Below are 27839 nucleotides of genomic sequence, written 5' to 3'. Positions count from 1 at the left end.
GAAGACATTCTTCCTGAGCTGTGATCATCACAGGTTGGGTTTTTCTGCAAGTGGTTATTAAATGCAAGAAAAAAAAAAACCTCACAAAGTTTTAAATGATTTGTGTAAGATTTCCTTTCAGTACAGAATGTCAACTTTGGAGAAATGGCACATTGACACTTGAGAAATGGGGAAAATACATAGAAGAAAAAAAAGTTTAAGATGAATGACCAGCTTATTACAAGATTAATCCTTCTAATCATTAAGGCACAATTTTTTTTTTTTTTTTTTTTTTTTAGGATATCAGCTATTTAGAGATGAAGGGATCTAAGGAATCATAAGAGTAAAGGGACTTTGAAGGAGGTTTCCCTGATTCCCCCTCACCACCCCCAAATTTATTTTGCAGATACAAAATCTAAGGCTCCTGGGATTATGTGACTCACTCCAGATCACCCAGAAATAGAATTTGAACCTAGGTTCTCTGGATCCAGAATCAGTGTTCTTTTTTCTCAGAGGCTATGGAGTCCAAGTCCATTTTACAGATAAAGGAAATTATAACCTAGAGAGATTATGAGACTTGACCAGGAGTAAAAATGGTAAAGAACCAGCACCATTTGAAGGGTAGGGGATGCAGGAGGTAGAAAATGTCTATATTTGCTTTTGTTCTGCTTAAGAAAGAAACCTTTTATGTGGGTATCAGAACCAATCAAACTGGTTTTTTGTGGTGTTTATTTGGGAAACTTGGTTTAAAGCCTGTTGGTCATTTTAAACATGTCACCCCATTTACGTGGAAATATGCACATGCCAGGTTCCATTTCCTGTAGTGTTACAGTCAGAATGAACAGCAGTATTAAGTTAGAAAGAGAAAGCTCCAAGAGCAGTGACAGTAGATTTAAGCAGTGCTAAGCACACACAAGCCTAGACTAGTAGTTCAAATGGTTTTAGGGTAGTGCCATGAGAATCACGTCATAGGTTTAGTCCCTGTCTGGGCCCCTTTGCTCCAGCAGAGAGGGGGTAAAAATCCTCTTGCTCTAAAGCCCCAAGCTATATCCCTAATCTAAACCAGTAATCTTGTAAAGGCTAGTTTAGGTTAAAGAGTGATGATGAGTCAGTTTAATATCACCATTAGTACCAAGAAAATCAATTTAAAACATAGCCAAGTGGTAATGATGTATATACAAGGATAACTAAATCCAGTCTATGTTTACTGTCATGTATCTAAACTAAAATATTCCTCTAGTGATTCAATCCAGTCCCAATAGACTTGTGATGAAAGGAACCATCCACATCCAGAGAACTATGAAGACTGAATGTGGATCAAAGTGCAATATTTTAACCTTTGTTGCCCTTGTTTCTTTCTTTTTTGTTTTTTACTTTCTTATGTTTTTTTTTCCCCCTTTTGATTTTTTTTTTTTTTTTTTTTTTGCTCAGCAAGAATATGGGAACATTTTTAGAAGAATTACATACGTTTAACCTATATCATATTATTTGCTAGCTTGAGGAGGGAGGAGAGAAATGAGAGAAACATTTGGAACACAAGGTTTTGTGAAGGTGAATGTTAAGAAATTTCTTTGCATGTTTTTGAAAAAATAAAATAGTATTAAAAATACAGGGCCCCCAGCTCCTCTGACCCAGAGCCCGTAGGTCAGGTGGGTCGCTCTCCAAGAGGACCACAATGGCATCGCTTGGTTAGAGTCCAGTTGCCGTGTGTCCAATGGGGCTGATCAGACAATGGGGGCTTGGAGTGCTCCGCCACAGGTCGGGCACAAGCGGTCCCTGTGAACTTCTGGGTGGACTCTCTAAACTTGTGTGTCTACTCTGCCTCTACAGAGAAGCAAATGAGGCCTCTCGGGGCTTAAACTGTGCAGAGACCACAATCCCTTAGGACTCTGCAGACATGTGGCCAGACAAGCAACAAGCAGTTACTGGGTGCTTACAATGTACCAGAGGCTGAGAAGCAAAAATGAACATTTCCTGCCCTTAAGGAGGCAAACGTGGAATAGCGGGGAGAGAACTAACCTGGAAGCCAGAAGGTCCGGCTCAGGCTTTGATGCAACATGTTGGACCCGCTGTGTGATCCTGGGAGGGCAAGCCCACAGGTAACTAAAGCTTAGTTAAGACCACAAGTTTCAACCAGCAGGAAGATTTCCGAGAGGCCTGGAGAGACCGACATGAACTGATGCTGAGTGAAGAGAACAGAACCTGGAGAACGTTGTACATGGCAACAAAAAGATTATACAATGATCAATTCTGATGGACGTGGCTCTCTTCAACAATGAGAGGATTCAGGCCAGTTCCAATGGTCTTAGGATGGAGAGAGCCATCTGCACCCAGAGAGAGACTGTGGGAACCGAGTGTAAATCACAACACAGCTTTCTCACTCTTTTTGTTGTTTGCTTGCATTTTATTTTGCTTCTATTTCTCCCTCTCTCTTTTTTACTGTTGTGATTTAATTTTTCTTGTGCGACACAATAACTGTATAACTATGTATGCATATATTGGACTACTTGCCATCTAGGGGAGAGCATGGGAGAAGGAAGAGGGGAAATTGGAACACAAGGTTTTACAAGGGCTAATGTTGAAGAAGTGTCCATGCATATGTTTTGAAAAATAAAAAGCTATGATAAAGAAAAAGAGAGAGAGAAAAAAATAGTGTGTGTGTGCCTGCATAAATGACTAAGTAACCATGGGCTAATCTGCTGGCTTCTTCACACATACATGTCCCAAAGGGAAGGTGGCCGGAGCTGGAGACGGGGGATTTAGGTCTCTGTGGCTCTCGGATTGGGGGCTGTTCCTCCTTGGGAGGAGCAGGTTCGTTCTGAGGATTTCTAAAGGTCCCGCCAGGATTCATTTACTTTCATAGTTGAATTCACTGAAGGCCTATTAACCTCTGTTCCTTCTCCTCCGTCTAGATTTCTTCCCTACAGTGCCCCAGTCCTGTACCTCACTGGGAAACCCCAGATGGCTGGGCCTTTTCTCCCTGTAACCACACCTTGGCTTTAGCACTGTTCCAGTCTTAAATAAATGATGAAGTGATTAGGGAGTGGCCTGGCTCTGGGAGCTCTTTCCCAAGCCCCTGGCTCTGGATTGTAGATTTTGGGTGAAGAAGGGATAGCATTCTCTAGCATAACTTGTTCAGCTGTTCCCTTATTTCTGGGGATCCCCTCAGATTTCCATATTTTTTTACCTCCAGAGCTAGAAATATTTTTGGTATTTTCTTAGCCTAACCCCGCTTTAATCTTTTCTCTTTCTACTTCTCTTTCCCTCCTTCTCCTTCCTATTTCCATGTCCTATGAAATGTATTTTTATATCCATCTGTGTTCCATATACATTGGTCCTCATAAGATCATTCTAGGCAGGTTGTTAGTAAAATAGAATTAGCTCTTAGCGCCAAATGACAAGATGAGAACAATGACTGACATTTATATAAGGTTTTTACAGTTATTATCCCATTTCAGCCTCACCATAACCATATAGTAAAGGTATTATTATCCCCATTTTATAGACCAGGAAAGTGAGAATGAGCAATGTTCTGACTTGTTCGTGGATCATAGTTAATAAGCTAGTCAGCGTCTGGGTTAGGATTTAAACCTTGGTTTTTCCTGGTCTCATATCCAATGCTCTTTCCAGTAAACCATGCCCCATCTCCTAAATTCAGAATTATTACTTATTATGAGGTGAATAGGGCTATGGCCCAGAGTGCCAAATTTGTGGGGATGTGACCATTTTCCTTGCCTGCTCCTCTATCATATGGAAGGACTCAATCCCCTAGTACCAGGACCTTTGTCTTCACCCCCAACATGGCTGTACCACTACATGAGAGAATTGCTGACCCAGTTAACAAGGTCACATTGCTGTTTGGGGGTCCTCCCAAACAGGTCCGAAACCACAATTCTCTGACCGTTACCGGCTTGATGAGACACTTCCACCAAAATGAAACCAGGCTCTTAACCCGGGAGCATGTTGCTACTGGTGGAGGTGGATGGGGCAGAATCTTGTGATTATTTAGTCAGTCATGCCGGGTGGCTTCCTGCAATAACTGATTCTCCAGGGAAACAGCGAATGGGTGAGCCCAGATTGTTTTCATTTGAATATGAAAGTTCAGGGATTTTATTGGATCATAGGAATGGCAGCTAAATTAGCATTCGCTGGTTGGCTCTCTTGATTGGTTCTAATAGTAAGAATGCTGAAATGAGGGCCAATGTCAGTGAAAGAGAAGGATTAGGTTAATGATGTCTGAGAGTCGGGGGGACCATTTTGGGGACTGTGACACCCCTAGGATCCCTGTCTGGGCCAGCCCTGCCTAGCCCAGTTTGCTCTCGAGCACCCCCTGTGGCCAGCAGAGCTGCAGCCAGTCCCTCTGGAATTTCCTGCTTCTTTTTCTTGTCAGAGTAACTCCCACAAGAACAACTCACTCTGCCCAGAGTGAGTTGCCTCGCGACTGATAGTCTCAGGGCTTCCTGAGACCCTGAGAGTTTCAGCGACATGCCCAGGGTCACACAGTTAGGACCGAGCTTTCCTTAGCTCTGCAGAAGGCTCTCTCTTCCTTAGGCCGTGGGCCTGCTTTCTAAGCCTATTAACTTAGTAAACCCTTGGATCCCAAGATCCTGCTTAGAGCTGGAGCTAATACAGTTCCTCTGTTTTATTTAGGCTTAGGATGGGAAAGTTGTTCGTCCAGGTCTCCTTGTCCATCTCATCTCTACCCCAATGAAACCAAATTCGGATGGGGGCGGAAATTCCTCCTTTCATTAGAATCTGTGATTCGTGAGGCTGAAGCCACTGGTCTGCCCTGCTATGGACTGACCCCACAGCTTCCTTTTACAAATTCCTTTCTATAGACCATCGAGGACTCTTGAACACAAGGGGGGCCTGAGTGGGGGACAGAGTGTGCTGGATTCAGCATGATCCACCCCGGCTTACCGGGGAAACAAGTAACTGCGGGTTAAAATCCCCCTGAAAGACAGACTGGTCGCATCAAGTTTGTGTGGGCAACAGGAACCTCTGGGTTCAATAGCAAAGTGGAGCGGAGTTGGGAGAAGTCAAGCTCATGAGAAGGCAGAACATGTCAGCTCCTGACACACACGCCAGGCTGAAGCTGACTTTTATGTATCACAGCTCCTAGCACAGGGCCTCCAACACAGTCGGTGTTAAATAACTTCTGTTGATTGACTGAAAGCTGGATGATCACCCCAATGACTTACTTTACTCCTGCAATGATATGTAATTTTGATAGTGTGGGCACTCCCTAGGAAGCTTCCAAAGAGGTCGGTGAGAATGGCTGTGACTGGAAAACTCATCCTCCCTCAGGCCACCTGGTGATGAGCCAGACGGAGCCAGGTGGGTGCCCAAACGGCAGCTAATTAGCCTATGCCCAACCAGTCTGGAAGGAACAGCCAGGAACTGTGTTCTGCTGCTGTATCTTTCAACAATCCAGGATTTACTTCACATCATGATGTGTAGGATCATAGTGGAGGATTCCTGGTTAAATCCCAATCAATCCATCATTCAGTCTTCATGTCTGACTCTGTGACTTCCTTTGGAGTTTTCTTGGCAAAGATACTAGGGTGGTCTGCCATTTCCTTCTTCAGCTCATTTTACAGTTGAGGAAACTGAGGCAAACAGGGTTAAGTACCTTGTTCAAGGTCACACAGCTAGCGAGTGTCTGAGTGATATTTCTGATTCTAGGCCTGGTGCTCTAACCCTTGCACCACCCAGCTGCCCAATACCTTGGCACTATGGGAAATATGAAGATGATTAAGGCATGGCTTCCCACCTCAAGAAACTTATATTGCCTTGAGAAAATGAGGCACACACAAATACAACACAAGACAGAAAATTATCCTGGCCTCTGAGCTAGGAGGAACTGTCAGAGATCTCCAGTCCAAATCCCTCATTCTGAAACTAAGGCCTAGACATGTTAGGGGATTTGTCTGTGGCTGAAAGCCTGGATCGGAACCCAGGACCTCTGCCTCCAACTCAGTGCTCTTTTCAGTGTCTTAGGTGCACTGGTGGGGACCTCAGAGGCCATGCAGTCCCATCCTTTTTATTGTACAGAGGGGGAAACTGAAGCCCAAGGAGTTTCGGTGACAGTCCAAGGCCTCCCAGGGAGTGAGAGGCAGGATTGGGACTTGATGCCATGTTCCCCGGCCTGGGTTCTGGGGTCTAAATTCATTGCTCTTTAAGTGTCATTGAGTGACAAAGATAATGGCACATGAGTTTATTCACAGGCTTCTCCCTCCCGAGAGCTTTCATAACACTGCTTCTGATCCCTGAATGGGACCTTCCATCCACGTCCTTGTTTATAGCTCTTGAACCAGCCTTATCGCTCCTATTATAAACTCTTTGAGGACAAAGATGATGTCAGAAGTGCAGTCCTTGTGCACAGCTCCTGGCTCTGTCACTTATGATCTTTGTGAACTTTGGCAAGTCATTTTTCTTGGACTTCCCTTTCCTTCTCCATAAGATGCAGGGTTGGTCTGGGTATCTCTGTCTCTCTTCGTTCTAAACCCACAATCCTTTGACGTACCTGCCTAAGCATTTAGCACATATTCTTGCACAACAAGTGTTCCAATTGTTGACTGTCTTTTACTTTCAGAGACCAATGACATCTTAAGTGACTTGTGCTGTGAATTGGATTTAAGTGAGGTGGAATTGCACAAACCAGCAGCCTCTCTCTCTCTCTCTCATCCAGAGGTATCAAAATCCAATGGCAAGATGAAAGCCAAGATGACTGGTGATGGCCAGAAGGCAGAGGATGTTCTGCCAAACTAAGAGCTCCATAGCACCTGGTCAGCTGCCCTCATGGCCACAGGAACAAATTGCTCTTAGCCATCTATTCCACATGTGTGGGGTGGGCATCCCTCTAATTCACCAATGGCTGAATGACAGAAGAAGGCAATCCTGTAGACTGGCTCATCAGAAAGTCCTTCATAAGCCATGTGGGATTTGAAAGCCAGGAAGAACTCAGAAGGAGGGAAGGTGGAGGACATTGCAGGCAGGGAAAATTGAAGAAAGGTGAAGAAAATATCAGAGATGTAAACTCCTTCACCCTTCTTGGACCAGGCACATTGGCTTTTGTCAGAGAGTAAATACAGTAATGTGTGCTTTTAGAATTCTCTCTTTAGCCCTAAGACAGGTCAAGAAAGAGAAGGAGTGGAAAGATGCTCTGAAGACCTGGGTGGAGAAGGCAAAGATGCACAGCTATAGGACGGGGGAAGGGAACGGGCTGTTACATGGTTGGAATGGGCTAGGAAAAAACTTGATCCCTCCCTCGGTCAAATCTACAGGAAAGCCAACCTTGGCATTGCCAACCAGAAGGGCAGACTTCAGTGGGAAGGAACATATGTACCCAGAAGCCCCTCTTCTGAAGGGCTAGAACAGCCTCCCCCCATTCTTGTGACTTGGTGTTTCTCCCTTGGAACTTGACCTTTCAAGTATGGGTTCTGGGCCACGTCTCATCTACGTGTTCCTGGTGAACAAGAGCTTTGAAAGGGGCTTGTCAACCTGTATCTAGCTGTAGGCTGTGGAAGTAAGACAAGAACCTGGGAGAGGTGGTCCGATTGCAAGAGGAAGCAGCAATAATTATTCTTGGTTCCAGAACAGACCTCTTCCATTTAAGGAAAGGAAGGGAGGGAGGAAACAAGCATTTATTAAGTATCTATTATGTACATGCTAAATAGCTTTATAAATACTATCTAATTTGGTCCTAATTTGGCAGTTACTATTATTATTCCCATTTTATAATTGGAATTGAAGCAGACAGTGACTTGCAGTGAACAGTCACAAGCATTAAGTACTGGAGAGCTACATTTGAATTCTGATCTTCCTGACTCCAGGTCCAGCTCTCTAACCATTGCATCACCTCTATCTTCTAAGGTGTCCATTCCTATTCTTCACAAACTATGTTGAGGCAAGGAGAGGGGATGGCATGAAAGTGGAGAGAGGCAGGAATATAGAAGGTATCTGGGGGAGAAATGTCTAGAGCAGGGTCTCATAAAGGAGGAGGATAAAACTGGAAATGTGGCCATGGAGGCCCTTCAGTGTTAGCTTATAGAGATTAGACTTTCCCCTCTGGGCTGAGGTTCCCAGTTAGGGAGGTGCACACTCCTGTTATGTGAAGGAGCTCGTTAAGGGACTAAGCAAGATATTTGTTAAAAAATTGGTTTCATTTCTGATATGCACAGTGAAGTCAGGACTTCCTTCCCTCTTACACTGAAGAGGAGGCAAGGAACCCCAGGGGATCATTGACCCCTGGTCACGATCCCAGCTGAAGACAATAAGAAGATGCCGGAAGCTTTTGTACAGGAGTGTGACATGATTTGAATTTCTAAAACATTAGAACTGTCAGCCTTGTGACCTTGGGAGGATGGTGTGGAGGGGGATAGCAGAGAGGGGAGTTAGGGTCTGTGGCAATAATCCAGCTCAAGTTCAGAAGGGCCTCACTTAGGGTGGTGAGAGTGAGAATGAAAAAATGGGAGAGATTACAGGGGGATCTCCAGGACTTGGTGCACAATAAATGCTTATTGATGGCCGAGGTGGATAAAGAAAAGAAAGAGCTCAAGATGATTCAACACTCAGAACCAATTTCTTGGAACAATGATGGTATCAAGGTTAGAGACAGATATTGGGACCAGGAACAATCTGGGAGAAAGAAAGGTGCCATCTTAGACATTCTGAGTTACAGAAAAGGGCAGGAAAGCCAGCCAAAAATGCCTTCAAGGAGCTGGAGATGCCGCCTTGGAAGTTGAGGAAGGTCGGGGATAAAGAAGTATATCTGGAAGTCATCTGCCTGGAGACAAAAACTGAAGTCAGTCAGGCACATTTACTAGGCAGCTGCTGTGTGCTGGGCCCTGCGCAAAGTACCAAGGGAGGCGAATGACGGTCCCTGGGGGACACACGAAGCAGACATGTCTCCAGAGGCAAGAGGCCCAGAGAGCCCACCGCTTAATACCCAAACAAACCAGCCAATGGGAAATGAAAGGGAAGTCCGCTCCTGCCTTTATGTAAGTCCAATGTCCACAACCAACCTCAGACACCAAGTTTGCAGCAGGGAAAAATGGGACAAATTCCACCCTTCTGGATCTTTTAGTTGTGTAGGCTGAGAGTTCTTTATTGGTTTTGTATCATAGCCTCTGCTGCAGTCTGTGCAACCTATGAATTCCCTTTCAGAACAATAGTTTTAAATGCATAAAATAAAATCCACAGGATTACAAAGGAAACCAAAGGTTAGCAAAAATAAGGATGCCAGTTCCCCTCATCCAAGGCCCCCTGAAATCTATCTTGCAGAGCCCTTGTGGATCTGTAGACTTCAGGGTGAGAATCCTTAGTCTAGGGGGAATTCTGACTGTAAAATGGAGGGTGATTCTCAGAAGGTCTTAAAAGAAGGGAACATAGGACTTACAAAACACATGTAAGTCATACAACAGAGAGCAACCCTTTAAAAATAGCATGTCAAGATGCCGTCATTCCCAGCCCACAAACAAACAACACTATGCCTTAGGGTACGATACAAGAGGCACCAAGTCTCATGAATTAAAGAATGGGGGAGAGCATGGATGACTCCCTATTGAAAAGTGCAGTGGTTGCTTTGTCAGCTATCCTGGTCTGGGAAGCAGCAGCTCTTAGCAAACCAGAGCTGAGGGAAGCTGGGAGTGGACTGGGCTGTGTGATGGGAGTAACCAGCCCAAGGATTATTTATTGCATCCTGATTTAGAGATCATCTTTGTGTAGGGTCTGGAGGCTGCTTCCTTTTGCTCTATATTTGCTTCCTGGGATTTTTTTTTTTCTCTTGGCCCAGGAGGAGCCGGGGCTCCTAGATCCTAGATACCTTAACAATCATCTAGTTCATCCTGCTCATTTTACAGAGGAGGCACAGAGAGATAAACTCTCTTGCTCAAAGTTCTACCAGTACTAAGCTGTAGAGCTGGGCTCTGAATCTAGATTCCCACCTTCTACTTCTTCTTTTCCTTTTCTTCCTTTCTCCTTCTTTTCCCACTGTACCTATACTCTGGTCATTAGAAGCAGTTCCATTCTCTTCAATGTGTTCTCAGGGAGTAGAGGATCCTAATTTCTCAGCACATTGGAGGCTGTCCTGAGCCTCTACTCAATCTGTCCTGTTCGTATCTGATGAGCAACAACAACAAAAGCTTTGTCCAGATCTTTACCTTGAAAGGTAGAAGAGAAAAATTCCTCAAGGAGCAGTTTTCTGGCCTCTGTGAGATGACCTAAGCAGACACAGTTTTAGGGGTTGGATTTCTGTATGGATGCTTTGTCTCACTAACAAGAGAATAAACTCTGGGGTTTTCTTGGCAAAGATACTGGAATGGTTGGCCCTATGGCAAACACAAGTTAAGTGAGTTCTCAGGATCACACAGTATCTGATACTGGATTTGAACTCAGGTTTGCTTGACTTCAGTCCCAGCACTTTATTTACTCGACTTCAGTCCCAGCACTTTACTTACTCGGCCATCCAGCTATCTCTTACCTGAAACACAGAAAGCATGTAATAAATGCTTACTGACTGACTGACTGGACATTTTCCCCCTTAAGTGGGGCCTGTTTCCACATTCTCACTCTAGGTGTGATTCAGTATCAAGGTTGCCTTTCTGAGAATCCCAAATTATTCATGCTCTATTCAATATTTTGGTTTTCCCAGAATTGTCTTATTCTGTCCAATAATGACTAATTATATTAATTGAGACAAATGACTCAAGGTCTTACTCCTCCCTTTGCAGAGGATAGATGACTAGGTCTTTCCATTCTGATTATGGGCTAGTGATCCTCCATTTGATGTGTAGAGGCCTTCCTTAGCCTTCAATAGTCCAGAAAGGATGGGAATCAGTGCTGCCATAGGATGTCTGTTCTGGCTTGCTTATATTCTCAGTAAGTGCCCCTGCTGTCCTTCTCTGACCTTTTATCCTGAAAAGTAGCAAAGGTTGTATATACTGGCCAGAAGGCTAGCCTGCTTGCAGAAAAGCTGGGATGACATTATTGGTTGACTCAATTTCCTGATCTGTAAGAGGAGCAGGCTGGTTCCTTCCTATGACTTTGGCTGCTTCCTGCTTCCAAGGTAAGGTCAGAATGACTCTTCTGACTCAGCTCCTTTTGGCAACTTTCTCCATGTTATGTGAAACCTTAATGCAACATGATGTTCTTCACTATCATAGGATTCCAGGAGGGACCTTGGAGTCAGTCCAGTTCTACCTTCTCACTTTAAAGAGGAGAAGCCAGGGAAATGGAGGGGGTGTTCCATAGTGACCGAGGCCGGCAGCAGAGGAGCTGGGGCTGGAAGCTGGGCCTCTGTACTTCTCCCTTCCACGCGCAAAGTAAAAGCCAGTGTTTATGGACTCCAGGATGGACTACAAACTACTCTGATGGGAAGTGAGCCAGTCTGGCTCCAGCCAACATCCCATGACCTTTTCCAGGCTGACTATACCTTGCTTCCCTTTACGCCTGCTCCTGGATTTCCAGCCCAACAGGTCTTCTTGCTGGCTCATATACAGATGTCCAGCTCTCATCTCTGGGTCTTTGTAGAAGCTCTTCCCAGGCCTGGAATTCACTCCCTCTAGTCTGCTTCCTTCAAAACTCAGCTCAAATGCCTCCTTCTTCCACAAAGCCTCTCCTGATTCACCCAGCAGTTAGTAACATGCCCACAATTACTGGCAATAGTTTACTTTCACTAAGTAGTCCATAGAACCCTGGACTTGAAGTCGGGAGGAGCTAAATTCAAATCCTGACTCATACACTTCCTAGCTTAATTTTCCAGTGTGCTCTCAGACAAGGAGGACTCAAAACTATAAAAGCAAATGTCAATTGCACTGGCTAAGGAAGTTTCTTCACAGGAGGTTAGTATGCCAATGAAATCACCAAAATGGCAGATTTGAAATGAGAAGGGATCTTAGAGGCAATCTAGTCCAATCCTCCCATTTTGCAGATGGAGAAACTTAAGCCCAGGGAAGGGAAATGCAAAAGGGAGGCAGCAGCAAAGCTATATTTGGATCCAGAACCTTAGACTTTAAATCAAGAGCTTTCCCAGCATCTCTGAGCGCCTTTTTTATTTCTATTCCTTTGGGCTTATTGTTCAGATGCCTCAGTTCTTTTATAAGATTCTTCAGAATTTATTTGCCTTTTATTCTTTAGCAAAACAAGTTGAGAGGAAAGAAGTGCTGCTGGTGGAAGTGGGGAGTGGAAAGGTCCAAACTAGTTCTGTAGACTGAGGTGAGGGTGGGGCTGAATCGGAAGGTTTTTCTTTGTTGTTTGTTGACTTGGTTGTTTCTTTTTTAGAAAACTAACCATGACTCTAGTCTTCTTTTGCATATTGATTTCATAGTGCTAGTGAGCAAAGATCCTTTTTATAAACTGTATTCCTACCCAGATGTGAGCTTGTATTATTCTTCCAGGAAAAATAAGGGCGTTATTGAAAGGAAAGAAGGAGCAGAAAAGTTTCTATGAAGCCTGAACTTGGCAGTCACCAAAAAACCATGGAAAGGTTGGCCACAGATCCAAGTTCCAAAGTGCTTCCCATCTTGTGCCACAAGTGAGCCTGCTGTCCTCTAAGCAGAAAGGTACTTTGCATTGGGTGCCTCAGCTCTTGTGAGCCAGGATTATTACTCAGATCACTATCATTTTTTAAAGGAAGTTGACTTGATAGAAAAGCTGGCCTTTGAGCCTTTAGGAAAGAGCATTAAAGTCCAGAAATCCCCTAAGTGAATGCTAGGTATGAGTCAAAATGAGCATATCGTAACCAGAAAAAGAAGAGCACAGAATTGCTGACTGATGGCCAAAAGACCTGGGCCTTGATTACAAAAAAGGATTAATTACCTTATGTTAGGGACAGATATTTCATCTGCATCTATCACAAATTTTAGAGCTGTAAAGAACCTCAGAGGCCATCTAGGCCAGGGCTTCTTAAATTTTTCCCAATCTCAACTCCTTTTAACTGAAAAATTTTTACACCACCCTAGGTATATAGTCATATAAAATAGGTATAAAAATCAAACATTTATTGGTAATAAATTATTTCATGACCCCCACATTCAGTTATACAAAGCCAGATGGGGCCACGACCCACAGTTTAAGAAGCTTTCACCCACAGATTTAAGAAGCTCTAATTCCATCATTGTGAACAGGAGAAAAATGGCAGCTCAGAAAATGTGTTTTGCTTCATTCCCCAAAGCCAACAGGCAGCGGGTTTGAATGCAAATTCATTCTCTTACTCTGAATCCAGCTCTATTTCTTCCATGATGTGTTGCTGGAATTCAGAAGTTTTAAAACACTGCGTGGATCTCAGTTTTATGAAGTGCTACATTCATAGGGTTCTTATGAAGAAAGTTCATTATGAATACAAGTCAGGTCCCTCCCCACTCCAATCTATCCCCTATAGAGTTTGCCAAATTACAGGTCTGGCTGTCTCCCTCCACTACTCATGGAACTAAATTACAATGGCTCCCTAGTACCCTAGGATCAAATATATTTTGACTTTCAATGCTCTTCACAACTTGGCCCCTTCTTCCTCTTCTAGTCGACTGAGACTTTACTCCCATTTTTCTGCTATGAACTGGATGTACTTAGTCTTTTTGCTGATCCTTGACCATGACACTCCATTTCCCCTCTCTGTGCCTTTACCAGTGGTTGTCCCCTCTCCATACCTGGAATGTTCTTTTTCCTCACCTATATCCCTAAGAACATATGGCTGCTTTTAAAGTTCAGCTCAAATGTCACCTTCTGCTGGAGGCTTTTCCCAGTCTCTCCATTCTCTAGAGCTTTTTCCCTCAAAAGTTACCTTCAATCTACTCTATATGCATCCTACATTTGTCTATTTATAGTTATGTTAACCCCTCTATTAGATTGTAAGCATCCTAAGGGCAGCAGTTGTTCTAGCCTTTCTATTCCTTCTCTTTAGAAGGGTGCCAAATAGTATTTAATAAATGCCTCCTGGTCCACAGAATATATTTGCCATACATGACATGTCATTTCTCACCTCCACACCTTTGTACAGTCCATGCCTTTTCAGCTACATCTCTTGGAATCACTAACCCTAGTCCAAGTTTAGCTCAAGTGCTATTTCCTGTAACAGGAGGTCTTTTCTAACCAGCTCCCTTCCAGGTTGTTAGGGCATTCCTCCAAGTCCTGAAATGATTTTGTGTTTACTTTGTGTACAGTTTATATGAACTCATCTGTAGACATGGTGTCTCCCCCAGTAGAATATAAACTCGAGAAAACAGGATCTATTTCCATTTTTTGTCTTTGTAGCTCCCAATACTTGGCACATTAACTAGACACTTTAAAAATGCCTGTTGACTTTTTCAATTTCAGGAAGCAAACATCTGGCATTTCAATTACCTTTTCATTCTCTCTCTCATAATTATTTAAGACTACATGTTGGAGAAAAGGTGCCAAACTGCATTGGTAGAGAGAATTTCTTTTTTAGTTTTTAATTTTAAAAACATATGCATGGATAATTTTTCAGCATTGACCCCTGCAAAAATTGTGTTCCAATTCTTCCCCACCTTTTTCCCCACTCTCTCCCCTCCATGTCAAGTAATCCAGTATATGTTAAAAAGGGTAAAAATATATGTTAAATCCATTATAGGAATACATATTTATACAATTATGTTGGCTGCACAATAAAAATCAGATCAAAAAGGAAAAATAAATAAGAAAGAAAATAAAATTCAAGCAAACCACAACAAAAAGAGTGAAAATGCTATGTCGTGATATATCTAAGGGAATTTCTTTACTGGGAGGTATTTCTCTAAACCATTGAAATCACAGGTCTTGTCTTTTTCCCCATATATACATAATAGATTAAGAAAAAGGTAGTGAAAAATAAAATCTTGAAAAAGACAAAAAGCAATCTCATTTTTTGTTTATTTGTCAAAGTATTTAGTCTTACTTTGTTAAAATGTCTGATAAAATACCAATAAACTTGTAATGGAGAGAATCATCTGCATCTAGAAAAAGGACCATGGGGACTGAATGTATTTTCATTCTTTTTTGTTGTTTGCTTGCTTTTTGTTCTTTCTCCTTTTTTTCTTTTTGGTCCGATTTTTCTTGTGTAGCATGATAAATGTGGAACTATGTGTGGAAGAAATGGACATGCTTAACATTTATCTTGTGTACAGTTTATTTGTTGTCTGGGTGAGGCTGTTTCTGAGAAGAGAGAGGGAGAAAAATTTGGAACACAGGGTTTTGCAAGGGTGAATTTTGAAAACTATCTTTGCATGTATTTTGAAAATAAAAAGCTATTATCAAAAAATAAATAAAATTGCATCTGCCCTTGATCTGGGCCACTAAAAAACAAAACAAAAACAAAAAACCCAAAATGTTTTAGGTTTTATGTATAATTATCTTAGTCCTTAGTTCATAAGATTATTGGTTACTTGTTTTTATTGATGGATAAGGAAATTATAATCACCTTTTAAATAAAGGGTTTGAACTACGATTATCTTATTCTTGTAAAAAACAATCAAACCAAAAAAAAATCAACCTTCATTTAAAAAGCAACTTATTTTTGGCGCATTGTCGGATTTCTTGTAGAAATAACAGAATTCTAAGAATCACAGTGGGGACACCCCCAATAATCAGATCTCTCTCCTTGTCCAAGGTACACCGCAGGAAATCACTATGGCCCTAGATCATGTTTGTGACACTCAAGCTGGCAAATGACACATTCTCTGAGACAATTCTCCATGCCTCGATGGAGTAACCTCCAAGGTTTGCTGGCTTCACAAGGGACCTGTATTTCTGGGGGTAAAATGAGGTGAAGTGAGCTCTGAATCAAGCGCTGAGTGGACTTTGGTCAGGAGAGGAACAAAGCCTATGGGGATGATAAGTGAAATATCCTTGGCCTAGGAAGCAGAGCACCCGGGGGGCCTGATACCAGGCCTGGGAAAACTTGTGCACTTACATGGGCAGGTGCCAGTTGTCTAGGATAAACACTCTTTTGGCTTAGATGCGGGTAACCCCAAAAAGGGAAGGGATGGGGGAATCTCCATAGAAACCTGGAACTAGATTGACTGATATTTGTAAGACAAACCTTTGTGTCATTAGTGGAAAATTTTCAAGTTTATACAAGTTGAGCTATTCTTTTTTTTTTTTTTTTTTTTTCTTAAGTTGAGCTATTCTTTTCTGTGGAAAGTCACCCTGAGCCGAACCCTGTCATTTGGCTGATTTCAATAGTTCCCCAGTCTGGTCACCACCAAGAACTTCCTGACCTGGTAATCTGAAGTCTTCACAAAGCAAACTGGACAGCTTCTCATGTGAGTGTGACTTGGGTGACCTTCTGCTCCATCTCTCTTTGGAAGAGTTCACAAAGGGCCAGTCACACCACAGGTCACTGGGCAAGTTCCCAACTGCCCTCAAGTGTCCTCTAGGCTTGCCTTGGTTCGACTAAGAGCTTGCCTTTGAGACCGTAGGAACAGAGATTCAATGAGGAAGTACAGCCAGGGCTGGGGGTGGGGTGGGGGTGGAGAGGCCCTCATAGCTTCCAGCCCCAGAATATCATCTTCTTCCAGATCAAACCACTGGGCCCTCAACAAATGACAATGAGGCCATAGAGAGCCATCTGGCAAATTAGTTCAGGAAGCTTCTCTTCCACCAGTACTGTAATTAGTCAAGTAAATAAAAAGTAGAAAACAAGATTAATTCTGTGGCCAAATTTTTAAAAAATATCAAAACTTCTCTTCATCAACATTTTGTGTGTGGGGAAAAAAAAGCCTCACCTGTGGCCCCAATTCCTCATTAATTCATTGTGCAAGGTTAGAAGATTTCAGTCCCTGTCTGTTCACTCTGTCACCCTCTGAGCTGGAACTTTCTTAGGGAAGGGACTGTTTCTTTTACATAATCTTTTGTATATCAGGCACTGTGGACATTATTAGTCACATATTAACACCACCACAAATAGCCAACCCCTGATTGGTCAGGAAGGGTGCTCAGTTCCCCGTGTCATTTGTGCTGTTACAGATGGCTGCATTATTTGGAAAGGCTGAGCCAGGAATCTGGGCCCTGTGTGTCTGGGGGGCGGGGAAGAGGAGGGCAGACAGACTGTAGTTCTGAAGGGCAGTTCATAAATTTACTCACACAAGCAGATTCCTCAGCCCGGCTAGTTTCCCTGCCTATTGTCATAGTATATCCCCTGGGAAAATGGCTCCACTGGCTTCTCAGAGACAGCCACTAGACAAAGTCAATGTGAATAGCACCGATGACTCTACATAGCACCAACTAGGACCCTTGGCTGCAATGGCAGGGAAATGCAAAGGGGAGCATTTCTCCTGCTTTCCTGGACCACCACTGCTATCTGTGCAGCTGAAAGCAAAGACAGAACAATAGCCCCAAAGCCAAAAGTACTCTGAGGCTCGACTTAGAATTTCTGAAATGAGCATTTGCTCATTATAGTTTATTTTTATTATATTATATTGAGCATATGTTATATGCTCAAATAAAGTTTATTTATCTAAAAACGCTCTTGAGAACTATCTGTAAGTATGCATTTGCAGAAAGACAATGAGGGAGGGAGGGAGGTTATAGTATTGGGGCTCAAAGCCTCTGATCTGCTGCTTCCCCTTGGGGTAACCAGTGCCAAGGCTATCTCCCTTCTGTCAGTCTTGGGTTCTCATCCATAGAAGATAGAGCCTGAACTGGATGCACTCTAAAATCCCTTTCAGCCCTAAAGCTAGGATTCTCTGGGAATTGGATCAAGAAGAAAAGAAATGCAGAGAATCTAACAGAGAAAGCAACTTGTGGAGAGTCTTCAAGGCATCTCACAGAGAAAGATGGTGTCATATAACGACTAACCACAGGCCTCTTGGGCATGTCTGTCGCTCTGAATATATCCCTCCCCAACCTGGTCCTGACCTGGCACTTTTCTGGGTGCCTCCTTGGAACTGCCTAGTGGGAAGGGGCTGGTGGGACTCTGAAATGGTTTGGCCACAAAGATGGTGGGGACAGGGACACGGGCAAACCTGCCACCAATGGCTGAGCTCTGCCAGGTTATGTCATTGGGCCTTTGGCATTCTGATTCCTGAAATCTTCCCCTCCTCCTCCTCCTTACTCTAAGCTGGAGCCTTCCTTAAAGGCACAGGCCAGGCTCTACATCCTCCCCACCCTCGCCATCCTTATGTGACCTCAGCCTCCCTTGAATACCAGAACAATCTGTATCCCCCAGGTGGCACTTGGGAGCACACAGCCTTCCTCTTAATGGCCTGTTTACCCCCCTCCGCTGTAAGCCCCCAAGATGTGCGAGGTAATAGGAAGCTGCCCTAAGACCAGGCTGTCCCATCCCTTTCTGTAGCCTCAGAATCTGGAGCACAGCACCATGTGTGCAGGAAGCACACGATAAATATTTGTGGATGCAAATGATAATCACAGGGCACCGGATAATTCTTTTTATAGAACAAGCCCTGGCTGGGTACAATTTGATGTCCATGTGAAGCTTTTATCCAGGTTGTTCATTAACAAAAGATCTTGAGCCACACATGCTAAGATAGATTATAGCAGACAGCAGGCTGCCAGGCTAGGAGGTGCGTGACCTACTTCAAATCCTAGATTGCTGTATGGCCCCAAGCACGTCCCTTGTACTCTGTGGGACTCAGTTTCTCCATTTGCAACATGAAAGCTTTAGACTAAATGATTTCCCAGCCCCCTTCCAGTTCTGTGTTGCTACAATAGGGTTGTTTGTCCTTCATTCTCATCGGGGACGGGATGCCATGATAGGCGAGTAAGTCGGATATGAGGGAGGGAAGGCCGGGCAGGGTCACCTGCCTCCCCTCTCCCTCCAGAGCTAGATGTAGATCAGGATGACTGAGAGGGCCCTGGACGTATTGGGAGACCGTGGCAAACTTTAACAGGTCTGCCTTCGACTGAGGCAACACCCACTCAGTGATCAAGGCTAAATGAGCCTGATAGAGAGATCATTAGGGCAAAGCAGAGCTCCAAGGAGGTGTCACTTCAATTAACCTTAGTCTAGTAGCTGCCCAATCCTGAGAATAATCACAAGAACAATGACAGGAACTCCAAGCCAAAATATAGTCCACCAGTGTTCTTCCTCTGCCTTTAATTTCCAATCAGTGTGTGTGTGTGTGTGTGTGTGTAGGGCACTCCTTGGCTATAATCTGTTCTTCTTAGTCAGACCAGAAAGTATCTCTCTACTTTCAGATATACGCTCTTAGGTCTGTAAACAAAGAGGGCATAAACACATATTCACACGTGTGTTGTTCTTATATCTCCTTCATAGCCACATTGTGAGCCAGGTAGGTAGATAGTAAATTATTCTTCCTTCCTCTTTTTTTTTAGAACATGAATTTTTCTGAAAAAAATTCAAGTCACTGGGGAGGTAAGACAGCCTGTAGTCCAATCAAATCTAGATCTTCCATTATCCATGGTTTTGTCTGCTTGCCAATTTATGAATCTGTCTCAGGGTAGTCTGATCAAATCCCTTCTTCAAGAGGGGAATGTAGAGTGTTTTGAAAAGATCACTGGGCCACTGGGCTTAGGCGTAAAGCCCGTCTTTGCTACGTATACACATTTGTGGGACCTGGGCAATCCCTTATTTGTCTTTAAATTTCATTTTTTCTTCCATGAAAGTGAGGGAAGTGGGACTCTATCATTTCAAAAGGACCAGGACCTCCAAATTCAATGATGTCATTTGGTGTAGACTACAAAGATACTATAAACGTGAATGATCCACCCCATCCCATTTTACAGATGAAGAACTGAGCTCAGGCAGGGGAACTGCCCAGAGTCACTAGGAACATTAGTGGCAGCTGCATTGAGATGAGAAATTCAGGGATTTGGGTCCCAGCTTCATTTTTCTTTTCATTGCCCAGTGTGGCCTAGGAGGACGCAGATGATGGTCCCAAAAGAGCAGAGCTACTTGGATAAGCTTTTCTGGTCTTGGGGTGAAATTGTTTATATTCTATAGAATTACTTATTGAGCACCCATCATGCCCATGGATGTAAAATAGTCACAAATAGTGGGGGGAATCTAGTTGGGAAGACAAGACTTACACAGTAGGTTCCAGATAAGCATTCTAATGAGTTTAGATAAGGAGGAATTCACTAGGGATTTGAATAGTTGGGAGCAGCTTTGTGGGGCACACAGCACTAGAATGATATATAAGATTTGGATAGGTGGAAGAAAGGAATTGAGCAGGCAGTTTAAGAAATAATGGGCTCTCTGAATCACTAGCAGTCTTAAAAAATCACTAGCAAGGATTCTTAAACCTTAAGATAGATTTCAAGGGGTTTATAAAATTGAAAGGGGAAAACTCCCCAGCTTAGTCTTAATTTCAATATAATCGGTTTCCTTTGTAATTTTATGTATTTTCTTTTATGCATGTAAAGACATTTTTCTGAGGGGCCCATGGTCTTCCCCAGACTGCCAGGGGTCCATGATACAAACAAGGTTAGGAAGCTTTACACAGAAGTAATATAACCACTCACTGGAGGTGTTTAGTGACCTAGGAGAGAGAATTCTTGTTCAGGAACAGAGATGTTAGAGGTCTAAGATATCTTCCAACTCACAATTTTATGATGGGTAATGGGAGTTTTAGGCAAGGGGTGCAGCTAGATTTAAAAGTTGGGAATTGAAAAAAAAAAAAAAAAAGAGTTGGGAATTGGTACTGAATGCTTGCCGAACAGGAAAGAGAGGATTAGCTGAGGCAAAAAAGTTCATTATGGGGAGTAACAGGAGATAACACTGAAGCCATAGATGATAGAGAAGGGTTTCTATGGTAAGGTAAGGATTTTGAAGCCTTCCATTAGTGAGCTTTGTGTTCTTCAGTGATTGGCAGTTTTCCCCCCAGAAAAATATGTTTGTTCTTTGATAGAAAATGAGAAAAATGGTATTTTTTTCTTGCTGAAGGTTTGGAATCTGGGGAATCTATGAAAATATCAGTGAATATTCTACTTTATAAACTTCTTCAAAGGGTACCAAATAGAAAATCTATCTTCTGAGAATAAGGAAGCAAGGGGAATCTTGCAGTTTGTTTTGTAGTAGAATACTAACACAATAAGCTTGGTGTGAGAGCTGAGTTCTAAAGCCAGTTCTGCCACTCAATAGCTGTGTCATCTTGCTAAATTATCTTCTCTTCCAGGGCTACAATTTCTTAATTTGTAAAATGAGGGTAAAGGCCTAGCTAATCTCTTAGGCCTCTTCCAGTCCTGAAGACCTAACTCCAAGTGACTGAGCCAGAGACTTCCTAATTCCCCAGTCCCTCCTTACTCCAGCCACTGGTTCCCTGGTGTCCTGGATGAATTCATATGCTTCCACAAGGACCAGAGCACATCAGCTTCAGTTTAATTAGTTTGCCTTCAGTTTATTGCTTTCTCTGCATTTTCTTCACCTTAGGGACTAACCTAACCTCAGAGAATGAGATGACTGTTTCAAGGAAACAGATTGGAACTCTGCAGGGTGGGCCTTACAAAGTCCCATTTCTAGCAAGAAGAATCATAGAATCTGGAACGTATTTCTCACAAAACATGGAAAATGTATCTAGTGGTGAACCCAGTAATTAGAATTATTTTAACATGATGACTTAGAATTCTTCAAAGAGAGAGGTCCTTTTAAATTAACTATGCCAATTTAAACTTTAAACAAAGCTGACTTTGGATAAGATTAGAATGTGTTACAGAGACAGAAGAGTGAGGGAAAATTTTTCCATCCCTTTCTCATTGCAAAATCAAAAATCAAATGCATCACACACCAAACTTCCCACACCCAAACCTAAGCAAGTTTATGAGGCCGCCAAATGATGGAATCATTCATGTGTGACTGTTTCAGATAATCATATCAGTTTTTCATGAGGGGTGCTGCTTATCTCATGCCTGCCTCCCAATTCAGATTACAGAACACTCATCTAAAGTGAATATTTAAATAAATGCAGAGATGCTTGATGTCAACAGAACAAATGTAAAAAGAGCCTTGCCACAGATGCTTAAACAGCTTCTGGCATAGCAAGTATGCATGTTAAAGCCTGGCTGGTTTGAAATGTTAAAAAAAAGGGGGTGGGGGAAATGAACTTTGAAATTACTTGGGTTCCGATTAGCTGATATCTGAATTTAAGACAAATAGGACATCTGGATGTCTGGGGGAAGAGGAGTTGCAAAATTATGTAGAGCTCACTCAGTGAGATTTTGCTGCATATATAAGACTCTAGAGAGATTAATTTACTTGAAACCTGAGCAAATGTTCTGAGATGATGTATTTTGTTTTTTAATCATACCATTTGATAGATGAGGGACAGCAGGAGGAGCAGGGAAGGTCTAAACAAGCAAAGGTTGATTTTTAGCTGGATCTTCAGGCATCAGGCAAATGAATTTCTAGCTCACCTAAAATATGTCTGCCCTTTTGTATGTTAAAAATATAACTAATGTACAAGATGATGAAAAGAAAGAGGAAGCCCAGGCTGCATGACTCAGTCAGGCCCTACAATGGTTGGCCCCAATCCAAGATTAACAATCCTTTGGATTTCCCTCACCAAAATATGAGCCTGAAGCAGTTTGGGGAGCATAGAGAAATGTTTTCCATGGCATGGCAAGAAGAAAACAAACAGGACCTTGATAGGGGACAGGTTTCTTTTTTTTGAAGAAACCAGAGGCTCGAGAAGAACATTCAGATTTGGGAAGGGGCTCATGGGATCGCCCGCATGTCTGATGACTTTATCCATGATCGAAGATGAGCAAATTAAATTCCCTAAATTCTCAGTGCGGCAGCAGGCCTCTTGGAAGTGGCCTGTCCCATCAGTTACCGTCAGAACAGTTGATTCCCTCATCTGCCCTTACCTCCCCTCCGTGGAACGCTCAGGCAGCAGATTCTCTCCCTGACTGGAGAAGTGGCTGCCAGCTTTGCTGTTTCACTGTATAGCTCAGTGACCTACTTTAGCAAAGCTAAGCTGAGTGGTGAGCAGGACACTGAAGTCACTCCAGTCAGAGGAACAGGATTCTCTAGACTTAAACAGCCCTTCGGATTGAAGTGAGAGTTAGCTTCTTGTTTTCATTTTAGGAAGGTGGGAGATAGCTGGTTACTGTCCTCTCACTCCCTCCTTCAATCTGATGACCTCTGTTGTTTGTACTGTCTTTAAATAATCTTCTTTTCCTTTCCTTCCTTTTTGGCAAGGACTTGCTATAGATCACATGGCTAGTGTCATGTCTAAGGTCAAATTTGAACTTGGGTCCTCCTGACTCTGGGACTGGTGTTCTATCCACTGCCCCAATAAACTGTTCCTTCTTGCTTCCATCCTCTCATCTTTTAGCCGTTTTGGTGGGTCTCCTCTGAATCTCTTCTAAATTCTTTTTGTTGTTGCTATTGGAATTCAGAACTAGATAGAGTAGGGTCAGAACAGACCAGAACCCATAGTAACAGAAGTTTAGTCGAAGCCTTTTTTAAGGTTGTATATCCTTGATTATTTCAATCAAGTGAGATAATTTCCCACTCTGCTTCTAATCAGTCCATTAGCAAATGTTTAACGGCACTTTATTGTGTCCAACAGGATAATATATTAGATTTCCTTAAGCAAAAACTTTGGAACTTTAGGAGTTAAAGTTTTTAAAAGTTTTAATGATTTTAAATGGAAATCTTTCTAGATGATATGACACTATCAAAATGAACATGGGTACCTGGACTGTGATTTCACTGGTTTTGGGAACCTGAAGGTAAGAACTGCACAAAGGCAAGCTCCTTCTCTGCAACTCATACAGTGGTTAAGAGAGGCCTCTAGCACCGAGAGCTTAAGAGTTGCCCACCATCACAAAGGCTGTTCCATTATTCCACACTGCCTCTTAAAAACAACAGAATACATTGGATATCTTTTCTTTAATGATTCACGGTCATTGTTAGTAATATGAGAGGGCTGTTGAAGTAGGAAGGACTTTTTTGCTTTTCCACTGAATAGTTCTAGATTGCTGTATTTCTTGAATTCTGGAGGCTGCTTTTTATGACTGGGATTTTGGGACCTCCTCCCTGGCTGTTAAACTCTCTCATTCTTCCCCACTGTTAACAGACCTGTCTCTAGGAATGCTTCCCCTCCTCCTTTGCTTTCCATAATTTGCTTTCTTTAATTTGCTGATTCTAATATGCTATGGCCTGGGAAACAAGATAGCCAAACTTGTTAGAAGTGTAAACAGTGAGTCAGTTTAAAGAAATAGCAACAGGCTCTGGAGAAGGGTAGTAGGGCTCTGGGATCAGTAAAATACAGTATTATTTTTTTCTCCTTGCTCATTAGTTAAAGGGACTTGCACTTTTCAACATTTTCTGTGTTGTAATGTGACCCCCTTGCATAGGTGTTACCCAATACAGGAAGAGGAAAACCTCAAAGAGAGGAAGCCAGCGTGACACTCACTGCCAGTGAACCCCACAGAAGCCTGTCCCTGGGAAGGGCCAGACTAAGCTCACAAAAGCCAGGAAGCAGCTCCGAAGGCGGAGACAGATGGCAGGCACACCCCTTTAGCTCTTGATTCTTGTGCTTAGGTTTTTATTATTATTATTATTATTTTTAGAGGTCAAGAAAGAAAGCAGGGTACAGGTCAAAACAGGCCAAGGAGTGTTCTAAGTATATGATTCTACTATATGTGCTGAGTTTTTGGAAAAGCTAAAACTTTTGATGATGTTATAAAGTTTAAAGAGTATTTGTTCTCCTTTAGAGATCACAGCCACTGATTCATGGAGGACTTTTAGGTTTACTACAAGCTTTACAGACATTCCTGCTCTGAGCTGTGACTGCAGGGTCACAGACAGCTCCCAGGTAAGGAAAGTCCTGAGGGAAGGTAAGGAAGACCTGCAAACACTCTGTAGGGTTGTAGAGAGCTGCCTGGAGCTGGCCCTAGAAGTAACTTGTCCAGGATCACTTACACATAACCAGGTTATGTCTTTCTGAGGACAGATTGCAGATCTTCCTGTTTTTGAGGCCTGTTCTCTACCAGCCACGTTGCCTCTCTCACAATAAAGAGATTTCCTCTCTGCCTTCTAGAAGCAGTTTAGACTCAACACTGTCCGTCATGACTTCTGCCTTCAATGTAGGGAGACAGGTATTAATATCCCCATTTTATAGATAAGAAAGTCTTAGAGAGATGAATGATACCACAAGTAGTATCTGTCAGAGGCATAATTAAAACCCAGATTTCTCCTGCCTCCAAACCCAGAACACTTTTCACTAAGCCTATTTATATGAATAACTATAAAGTTAAAACATAAATGGAAACTATTAAATTAAAATTATGTAATTAAAAAAGAAAATTAGCCACTGTTACAAAATGCTAAATGTTAGAAAGCAATTTAAAATCTAACCCCAGCCACTAATTAATCATTTACACTGACACTCAATAGGTAAAACTACTTAAAATACTTGAGTCTAGTTAGAGAATTTCATCACCCCAGCAATTCATCAACCTGCTGCCAATAGGGTGAGTTGTTTCTGAACCCTGCCCAGATCCTCTCCAAAGAACAGGCAGTATCTGTCACTGGCCTGCCCTCTAGGCCCTCTTAGGGTGTTCCGGAGGGCCAGAGTCAAAGCTGGCTCAGCACTGCCCTGGCCTTTGAGAAGCAGCCTCACCAACACGTCACCATGAGACATTGGATCAGGATCTGAAAGCATCCCGTCCGTATCACCCCATCACACCAGGCTGGCTGCAGGGTATGGGTCTGGCAGTGGCCAGGAAGTGACAGAGGACGAGTGATGAGTCCCAATAAAACCATGGGGAGTTAGTTTAAAAACTGAAGCATTCAAGTGAGACAATTTTGTATCTTATTACATCTTTTTTAAAAGTTGTTTTCAAATGCAGTCAAAATACTGCAACATTTTGTATCCCCCTGTGCATTAATTTATCTTTTTTTTTTTTTTAAAGGATTTAAAAGGATTCAAGGATTGTGGAAGAGAAGTTACCTGTCGTCAATAATTGTTACACTGGAGGGTGGAATCCCCAAAACATCACAGCTCTGCAAGAGTTCTCTCTTACGAATCGCTCCTTGATTGTAGTAATTGCCTAGGGATAACAAATAAATCCAGGGCGGGTTTATATCACACTGGAGATGGGGGGTGGCTCTTAGGCCATCTTTGTGATTATGACCGAAGGCTGTGACAAAGTTCAGAATCAAGGAAATCATCACACATCGCGCTGTCTCCATGACATCTTGCTGTGGGACTTTGGGCAGGCTCCTTGACGTTTTGGAGCATTAATTTCCTTGTCTATAAAGTTGTGATGATCAATTGTATGGAGAAATGCTTGTAACTATGTAATAAAAACAAAAAAGCTGTCTCAAAGTAAGATACTGCAAAACATTTCACACCTGCTTTGGGTGACAATAACTTTGACTACCTATATATATATGTGTGTGTGTGTGAGCACGGGTGTACACTTTCATTCACACACACTCATTCTGTATCCAGTTTGTGAGAGGCATCATTATTAGCCTCAAAACCCCAATGGCCTGGGTTCAAGTTCTGCCTCTGATCCAGGTCAAGCCAAGTCAAGCTATTTACCTTCTCCGCATAACTTGGTAACTTTCCAAGACTTCCTGTGTTGGGGAGGGTGTTGGCAAGCATTGCTAGAAACGGGTTCCTCACCTGGGGGCTCCCTTTATTATAAAATGTCAAGCCCAGTCCCTACCTCTAAGTGTTTTCCATTGCTTTACCTCTGTACATGTTGTCTCTGTCCTGAAAAACATGTAAGCTAAGGGCCAGGACTCTTGTTTTTGTCTTTATATTTTCAAGGCAGGGCATGGGAGGCCCTTGGAGGTGCTTATGATGTTGGCTGAATGAATACATGAAGGAGAATCAAGGTTTAGTGAGATCATAAGCTCTCAGATTTAGGTCTGAAAGGGGCCTTAAAAATCAGCCTTTAGGTGATTGGTCCATTAGATTCTATAAAGAGACTGAAGCTAGAACAGGCTAATATCCTCATATGTGGGGTGCACATAGTTCCAATATTTGGAAAATGGAGCCTTTCGGGGGATTTATATCTTAAGTCTTCCATTACAAATATAACATCTAATTGCTGTTTAAGAGTACTCTGTGTCAGATTGCACAATATATGTCTTTTGATGACAGGAAAAGTTAGATTGATTCTAAGACTGATCTGCCCAGGGCCCCATGCCAGGATTAAAAGTTCCTTAAGATATAGGAGCATGTGGGGAAGTTAGTGTCTATAATACTTTCCTTTCTCCTTTTCTTCTGCCAGAAAACAGAATGCTTTTAAATTTTTATTGTAGTTTGGGGGAATTTAATGACATGAAGCAAACTGTACTGAAGCTAGGAGAGGAGTTGAGTCCTAGCAATTCTCAGATAGTAGCCTTAGAGAACAGGAATTGGGGTTGGCCCATCTGATTTACTTTGCATAGCACCCAACAGGAAATGATGACTTTTGCCGAGTTAAAACTGACTCTTCTCAGACATGATCATTTAAAACCCCAAACATATGGGACTCACAATCAGATTTCTACCTTACAAAAATCTTTAGTCTCAAGAGTAGTAAGTCTTCAAAAACAAATTGTGTTTAATAATTCAACCAAACTGTTTAAATGCAATCATTTAAAAACATTTGTTTTCAAATTCCAAACTTTTTAAAAAGAAGTTCACATTAAAACAAAATTAACCTTAAAATAGAGTAACCATTCAAACATTGTAGAATCAAGACCTTTTCCCATTCTCTCCAGGGATACCCTTCATTTCTTCTTCTAGCTTGGTGGTACAAAACACATGTTTACAATAACAAGTAGCATAACCTTAGCTAAATTGAATGCCCAGCTTTTATTTTCCATCTGTGAGAGAAAAGCCCAGCAATGCTTTGGTGAATGTTGACAGAGAGGGGGAAATGCAACTATCTATTCAAATCAATTATCATTCATTTGACTAAATTTTTAAGCAATTATA

General features: G+C 42.5%; 1 protein-coding gene across 6 annotated transcripts in view; it reads right to left on the bottom strand.

Annotated features, from left to right (window-relative positions):
• Positions 1 to 27839, bottom strand: part of PIGL (phosphatidylinositol glycan anchor biosynthesis class L) — a 126186-nt gene that overhangs the window by 95335 nt on the left and 3012 nt on the right. For 5 of the 6 annotated variants that reach the window (XM_031967858.1, XM_031967860.1, XM_031967862.1 and 2 more), the window contains exon 2: positions 25854 to 25953. In XM_031967858.1, coding sequence (XP_031823718.1) covers positions 25854 to 25953 — 100 coding nt within the window. Of the gene's footprint in view, positions 1 to 25853; positions 26200 to 27839 lie in introns of all 6 variants that reach the window. The other variant, XM_031967859.1, reaches the window with a different exon arrangement.

The sequence above is a fragment of the Sarcophilus harrisii genome, chromosome 4 (genome assembly GCF_902635505.1).
Source record: "Sarcophilus harrisii chromosome 4, mSarHar1.11, whole genome shotgun sequence".
NCBI lineage: Eukaryota > Metazoa > Chordata > Mammalia > Dasyuromorphia > Dasyuridae > Sarcophilus > Sarcophilus harrisii.
This window is presented reverse-complemented; position numbering and strand designations above follow the sequence as displayed.